This window comes from Erpetoichthys calabaricus, chromosome 10, assembly GCF_900747795.2.
Source record: "Erpetoichthys calabaricus chromosome 10, fErpCal1.3, whole genome shotgun sequence".
NCBI classification, from domain to species: Eukaryota; Metazoa; Chordata; class Cladistia; order Polypteriformes; family Polypteridae; genus Erpetoichthys; species Erpetoichthys calabaricus.
In genome coordinates this window covers 20,081,903-20,089,620 of record NC_041403.2, presented here as the reverse complement: position 1 = coordinate 20,089,620, position 7,718 = coordinate 20,081,903, and the positions used below count along the sequence as shown (strand labels likewise).

The 7,718-nt window shown below is 38.9% G+C and overlaps 1 protein-coding gene across 2 annotated transcripts in view; it reads left to right on the top strand.

The window, feature by feature from the left end:
- The first annotated feature begins 214 nt into the window (after positions 1-214).
- LOC114658506 (uncharacterized) overlaps positions 215-7,718 on the top strand; it is a 59,321-nt gene continuing 51,817 nt past the window's right edge. Inside the window, exons 1-2 of one of the 2 annotated variants that reach the window (XM_051932714.1) lie at positions 215-324; positions 6,222-6,312. In XM_051932714.1, the coding sequence (XP_051788674.1) occupies positions 6,238-6,312 (75 nt within the window). In that variant the 5' untranslated portion in view covers positions 215-324; positions 6,222-6,237. Of the gene's footprint in view, positions 325-789; positions 949-6,221; positions 6,313-7,718 lie in introns of those variants that run through there. The other variant, XM_028810574.2, reaches the window with a different exon arrangement.

Genomic DNA, 7,718 nt, shown 5'->3' with positions numbered 1-7,718 from the left:
TTGTTAGTATCTTGTTATGCAGCCTAGTAGACAAAGACAGGTTTTTTTCCCCCCCACATGCCTGTATTGGGAAAATACAGACTTAAAGACCACATTTTTAATCCAATTAGCCCTTCCTAGAATTAAACGGTTCCTTGTCAAGCAGTGGTTCTACGAGGACACAACTCAGCGAAGTGCGATTAAACTAGACGCGGTCGCCTCGCCGTCTCCCTGCCCTTACCTGTGATTCCTCTCTTTCTATCCATGGACACAGGGCCTTAAGGCTCGATTGCGCTTTGGCAGATTAAGAAGAATACACACTCGTGTAGACTCGTGCCTTCACTAGTAAGTACGCAATTTAGAAATTCTCAAGAGGGGAATGCGAAATGAGCTCCTGGTTAAAAGATGGAAAAACCTTAACAGACCGGAGTGAAATTCGTGCAGGTCTGCTGGAGATGTGAGACTGCGGCCGGGCTGACTGCTTCTCTCCTTAATTAACTTTACTAAACATTAAAATACCACAATATCGTATATTGATTGTCCGGAATGACACATGGGTTGCATTTGATCCTTCTGTCAGGATTGATCGCTCATTATAAGTTATAGTATCCGCGACTTTGAACTGGAAAGGCGAATTTTGAAAGCTGAGCGGTGGGAAGCGAAATCGCAATTTTGTCATCTCTTGTCTAGGACTGCACAGCAGTGGATGTTCTCTAAAGTTAAGCAGGAGGAATTGTTGTTATATTGATAAATCTGTATAAACTTCAACTGAATTTGCTCTGAAACGGATCCTTACAGATTTAGGATAGCACCATGTGCGACTACACGTTTTGTCCGCCACCCCTGCAAACGCCATCGAATGGTCTACTCCTATTGCCTGTCTCCATAGCAACGAACGACGCCTTCGGGGCGCGCCTTGTCATATTGCGAATCTCAGTTAAGGAGGCTGTAAAAGTAAAAGAGACTCAGGTACGTCAGGGGATAAAATTATTGTATTTTTTTTTTTAGAAAATTTTATTTATAATGTCTAATAAGCTGAAAGAAGTCTCTTTATATGCGCTTCGGCGGACTTGCCTTTATTTTTCAACCAAGCTGAACGTATTTTCTTGAATATAAGGGTTGTTTGGCTTATTTTAGCTGTAGTAAAGTATGGGATTAAAGTTTCTTCTCTAAACGGTTTATTTAAAGGCAATGTTTGTTTCGGGATATTTTGGTGCAGACTCTTGAAAACTTTACTGTTACTGACATGTAAGCCTTGTGTTTGAAGGTGATGTAGCTGACTGCTGAGATTCAAGGGTGTTGTTTGCATGGAATTCTGCTTTTGGAATCCCACGTCCGTCCATTTTATAAATACTGTTTATCCAGTGCTAGATGTAAGACACCCTGGACAAGATATAAGGCATATACATATATCCATCCATCCATTTTCTGAATTAGTTTTTTTCCATTAATCAATTGCATATTTCCAGCAGTATCTGGTGAAAAGTCATGCAAAATGATACCTTTTATCGGCTAACTAAAAAGATTACAATATGCAAACTTTCAAGGTAACTCAGGCCCCTTCTGCCTGAAGAAGGGGCCCGAGTTGCCTCGAAAGCTTGCATATTGTAATATTTTTAGTTTGCCAATAAAAGGTGTCATTTTGCTTGACTTTTCACTACATTCATAATGGCTAACACGGCACAACACCCTAGTACTACAGCAGTATCTAGTGCTAGGCAGGATCTGGTTTGGGATGTAAAGTATACTTGGCCATTTTTTTGCAGGGCATGCACATGGCTGATTCAGTTTTTAGGACAGGACAATGTATAAACTCCATTGAGACACTGACCAAACTGAAAGGAGAATTCAGTTGGGTAATGAGACCATAGCACAAACCACTACGTTACCAGGGCTGAACTGGAATTTTATGAAATGTTTTGTAAAATTCTTCTGTTTACTCTGAAAGGCACAACAGGAAAAACACATTGATCAAGCACACAAAAAGCCAAATCAGAAGCAGCATCTCCTCCAATGTATGTAAATAGCAGTGTGGTCAGCCTTCTGCTTCCTCAACTCTATGAGCAGCTCCTTGGTTTTGTTGCCATTAAGGGTGGGATTGTTTTCCTGGCACCACTGTGTCAGAAAGGTAGACCTCATCCCTAAATACTATCTGATCATTGCAGGTGATCATGCCTATGATGGTGGTGTCATCACCACATTTATTGGTCAAGTTGGAGCTCTGTCCTGCTATACAGTAGGAGGTGAGGAAGGAGAACAGAAGGGGACTCAGCACATTGCCCTGTCAGTATGGAGGATCTGATGGGGTCTGTTAGTTAGGAAGTTTAAATTCCTGGAGCAGATTAGGGTTATATTAAGATTATTAAGATTAGGGGATGGATGCCTGAAGGCAGGGTTCAGGCACACAGATCCATGTAAATAACTTTTTTTATTTAAAGTTATATAGACCCAAAGAAATTATCTATCTATATATATAAGTCAATGTGTGTATGTATGTATGTATGTATGTATGTTCCAGTATCACTTCCGAACGGCTGGAGCAATTTTCATGAAACTTGGTACACATGTTTCTCATTGGTCGACTAAAAATACAGTAGGGTGAAATCAACCCTAGCCCACCCCCTTCTGGGTAGGGTGGGGGGTGATCTTGAGGTGTGTTATGCATGTTATCATCAAGTTGACACTCAGAACGACCACCAGAGGGCGAACTAGAGGTGATTGCCAGCATTCTCTAAGTTTGAGCCTCACCGCGCCCCTGTTGCTTTTGAAATAATTATAGAGAGTAGGCCGGTTCGGAGCGTCAACTGGATGATAACATACATACAAGACCGCAAGACAAGCACATTAGTGAGTCTTCATTGTTTGATAATTTATTTTTATTTTTAAAGTTCTGTTTTTTTAATTATATTTTTCTCAAACAATTAAAAAAAAAACATTATTTTCCTCCCAGGCAATGCTTGGTATTTCAGGTAGTCATCTATAAATAGTCTAAAATATAATTCATTTTTCACAAAAAAAATAGTCTTAAATAGAGTCTAATATATATATTAAAAATCTGTTTATCTGCAATAAAAATTAAGGTATAGAGCAAGGGGTTCAAATAGACTGCCCCCTACTGTCCAAATTTAAAATTGCACTTTGAACAAATAAGTATAAATTTAAACTGACACTAAAACAAACTTAAAATATAGAATAATAATAATAAATTAGAATATATAGTTTGAAATTATTTTTAAATATGGTATCTTTATAGAGGAAAATCACAAAAAGATAAGTATAGGGTTTAAGATTAGGGCCCCGAAGAAAATGTTAACATCAGGGACCACAAACTTAATGTTTAAGTTTAGGGTTAGGATATGAATAACTTTAGGATTAGGATTTGATTAGGGTTAGGGCATAGGATAGTGGGGTTAAGATTCAGTTATTATTGGTACAACAGTGTTAAATGCTGAGCTGTACGGTCTATAAACTGGACTCTGGCAGAGCAGTTTTTAGTATCAAGATGATCCATGTTGTTTTGAAATGTAAAGGATATGGTGTCCTCTGTTGAGTGGTAGTGACAATATGTAAACTGGAGGTGACTGCAACTATCAGCTCAAGGCATTTCCGCTATTGTCAAGAAGACTCGCCAACTCCTCTACTTCTTTACATGTCTAAGTAAAAGTCAGATCTCTCCATCTCTTCTCCATGACTTCTGCAGTTGGTCAGACTCTTCATAACATCCTAGTGTGGCACCTCCTCAGCTTAAGGTTGTAAGGCATTGCAGAGGGTGGCAAAGGCAGCACAGAATATTACCATGGCACAGCTGCCTTCTGTTCATGACATACACGACACTCGCTGCCTCGCTGGATTATTCAAGATCTCAGCCATCCTGCATGGTAGCTTTTCTCTTTCCATCCTTCACAAAAATGGCACAAGAGCGGTGGCACACACTCTAGTAGATTCTGGGTGTAGTAATTAATATAGTTTCTTTTTACACTGCAGAGCTGGCATTTTTTTTATTACATTTATTAAAAGCATATAACACTCCATACACTCAAGTCAAACTTAACAAAACTAAAATCAAATCGGGCCTCACCCATGAGAAAGAGAGGGAGGCCAACAACCAGAGCAAAACTGTTAAGAGTAGTAAAGAGAGAAAGGAGTCTCTTCTCCCCCCCCCCCCCCCATTAGAAGTGCTCATTCTAAAATGTTATTGATTAGGTCCTGACAGATTTTAATAAAGTTTTGAACAGATCCTCTAAGTGAGAATTTGATTTTTTCCAATTTCAAATAGTATATAACATCAGTTACCCACGGACTTAAAAGAGGTGGGCTAGGATTTTTTTTTAGATAAGTCCGGTTCGGCGTTTTGATTGATTTCAAGAAACATTTTTATTTCCCATCTCGTTGTTTGTTTACGCAATGCAATAGAAGCCACCATGTGACCTTGGTTGTTGTGTCAGTTGACATCCCAGGACATGATAGTATAAGTATGGTGGCGATTTCAACATTTCTCTAAAAACAACTCTAGCATTAGTTAGCTTTCAAACAGGTAGGCCCAAGTGTCAGGTTCCATTTCTGTTTATTGTACTGCTTCTTGCTTTTGATTTTGTATCTCATTTTTTCCTTTCGTGTTTTGTTTGCCTCTTTCGATACCAACCTGGTCTCTCTCTTTAGATGTTACTAAGCTAACTTATTTGTCCCCTGGTTATTTTCCCTTCTCACAATAATCTTTAGATGTGGTGTCTTACTACACAGGGACAGTGTCTACCCCCAGGCCATAAACTTACTGAACAGGCAGTTATAGTAACGCATTTTATAAGGTAACAAACACCATACATGTAAACCTGACTACTACAATAATTATCTGCAGATTTAGTGGATGGTGACAAATTTGTCTAAATCTATGCACTCGCTTATTAAACTCACTTCCTGATATTCAGGATTTCATGTGAAGGACTGAGATTATATTAAATAAAGTAGTGAGCCTGGCACGTCAAAATCAGAATTGTCAAGTTATATATAATAGTTATAATGTGATGCGGGAGCAGTGTACTTAAAATCTCAAAGAAACAACTCCTCATGTAACCAAAAGGAATAGCATAAAACTTCTCATCTATTGTCACGCACAAGCCTTTGGAGTACCTTACAATCTTAAAAATACTTTGTGGGTCTTTACTGCGTTCCTCACAGAGCCATTGTTTGGCAAAGCACCACTTCATTCTGGGATGGGTTTTTTGCATATGAAGTTGGTACTTTGTGCTTTGAAAAACGTATTAATATGCAGAAGAAACCCAAAATCTTGAATGTATGGTAGGCCACATAGCAGGACGCTAACAGATTAAGAAAACCAGAACTTATCCTGTGTGATCGTATGCAGCAAGAGTCCTTTTAAAATCAGGAATCCATTGGAATTCACAAATTTGTTACCATCTGTTTGTGATTATTTACTGTATGGGGTCTGTTACAGATCTAAATAAATCAAGGTTCTTTCATGTGGATGGGTCTTTTGGGAACGAAAAATGGCCCCCTGTTGCATCGCTCTGGCCCCTTTATTTTATAGTGTGTCCTTGGTCTCTGAGTTGTTAAGTCAAAGCTCATAAGTCCATCTGGTCAGCAATGGTGCCCAGGGAAATCCTGCCAACTACACCAATGAAGAATGAGATGAGAGTCACCATCAGGACGTTGCTGTGCCAGTGTGGTAAGGATGAACAAAAAAGAAAAGAAGGGAAGGACTTGCACTGTAAACCTTATGCATGTCGTATTTTATTAGTGTTGAAGAAATGTGTATTAAAACAATTGTAGTCATCTTTAACCTTAGTCAGTTAGGATAACTGAAAGTGCAAATCTGTTTTGCATGGGTGACAAGGTTTCCAGTTTAGCGTCCTTAACTGCTAACTGTGAAGGTCTCCTGCTCTCTCTGTGCCTGCTTAGCCCCTCTTGTCTGGGGTTGGTGTCTGCTGTCGTTCACTGCTCTTTAAATGAGACTCTGCTGCCTTACAAAGTGTGCAGGACTGCAGTTGTCTGTGTCTTGATTAGTCTAATATGGGGTTTGTCTTTTGCCTTCAGGTAAACAATATGAGGCATTAATAATTCTAAGAATAAATAAAGTGTCCCAACTCATTTGGGATGGCGGCCTGAAGCTAAATTAGCCTGTTTACCGTACATCATAAAGTTTATTGATATTTCACTTTGTAATTAAGCTTCTTTTTTGGTGTCATTAATTCTTCTAACTTTGTTCTTTTTTTTAATCTGTCTAGTGTATGTGACCAAAACATGACAGCCAGGCTGCTATCTTCATTTAACGCATTTGACGGCTATTCCCAGAAAATTTTAAATAAATACGCGGGGGTAAGTGCAGCTAATCTTCAAATCTCCTACACATTAGTCTTTGGTAATGCAAGCGAGACCCTGGAGTCACCAGGCCTTTTCTATTTCAGCCAGACAGTTGTACCTGCTAGCAGTGACAATGCCGTATGAGAGAGAAAAGGAATCCCATTGTGAAACAAAGACAATTAAATGATTGAGACATTTTGTAAATGTTTTCACCAGTTTTGATTTTAGGCAGTCAGTTTTAGCATTATCTATCTATCTATCTATCTATCTATCTATCTATCTATCTATCTATCTATCTATCTATCTATCTATCTATCTATCTATCTATCTATCTACAGGGTGGGCCATTTATATGGATACACCTTAATAAAATGGGAATGGTTGGTGATATTAACTTCCTGTTTGTAGCACATTAGTATATGTGAGGGGGAAAACTTTTCAAGATGGGTGGTGACCATGATGGCCATTTTGAAGTCGGCCATTTTGGATCCAACTTTTGTTTTTTCAATAGGAAGAGGGTCATGTGACACATCAAACTTATTTGGAATTTCACAAGAAAAACAATGGTGTGCTTGGTTTTAACGTAACTTTATTCTTTCATGAGTTATTTACAAGTTTCTGACCACTTATAAAATGTGTTCAATGTGCTGCCCATTGTGTTGGATTGTCAATGCAACCCTCTTCTCCCACTCTTCACACACTGATAGCAACACCGCAGGAGAAATGCTAGCACAGGCTTCCAGTATCCGTAGTTTCAGGTGCTGCACATCTCGTATCTTCACAGCACAGACAATTGCCTTCAGATGACCCCAAAGATAAAAGTCTAAGGGGGTCAGATCAGGAGACCTTGGGGGCCATTCAACTGGCCCACGACGACCAATCCACTTTCCAGGAAACTGTTCATCTAGGAATGCTCGGACCTGACACATTGAACACATTTTATAAGTGGTCAGAAACTTGTAAATAACTCATGAAAGAATAAAGTTACGTTAAAACCAAGCACACCATTGTTTTTCTTGTAAAATTCCCAATAAGGTTGATGTGTCACATGACCCTCTTTCTATTGAAAAAACAAAAGATGGATCCAAAATGGCCGACTTCAAAATGGCCACCATGGTCACCACCCATCTTGAAAAGTTTTCCCCCTCACATATACTAATGTGCTACAAACAGGAAGTTAATATCACCAACCATTCCCATTTTATTAAGGTGTATCCATATAAATGGCCCACCCTCTATCTATCTATCTATCTATCTATCTATCTATCTATCTATCTATCTATCTATCTATCTATCTATCTATCTATCTATCTATCATGTATTATATAGTGCCTTTGATATCTATCCATCTTTCTATCAGTGCCTTTCATTTCTATCTGTCTCTCCAGCCACCATACCACATGCTCTTCAGATCAGGTCCT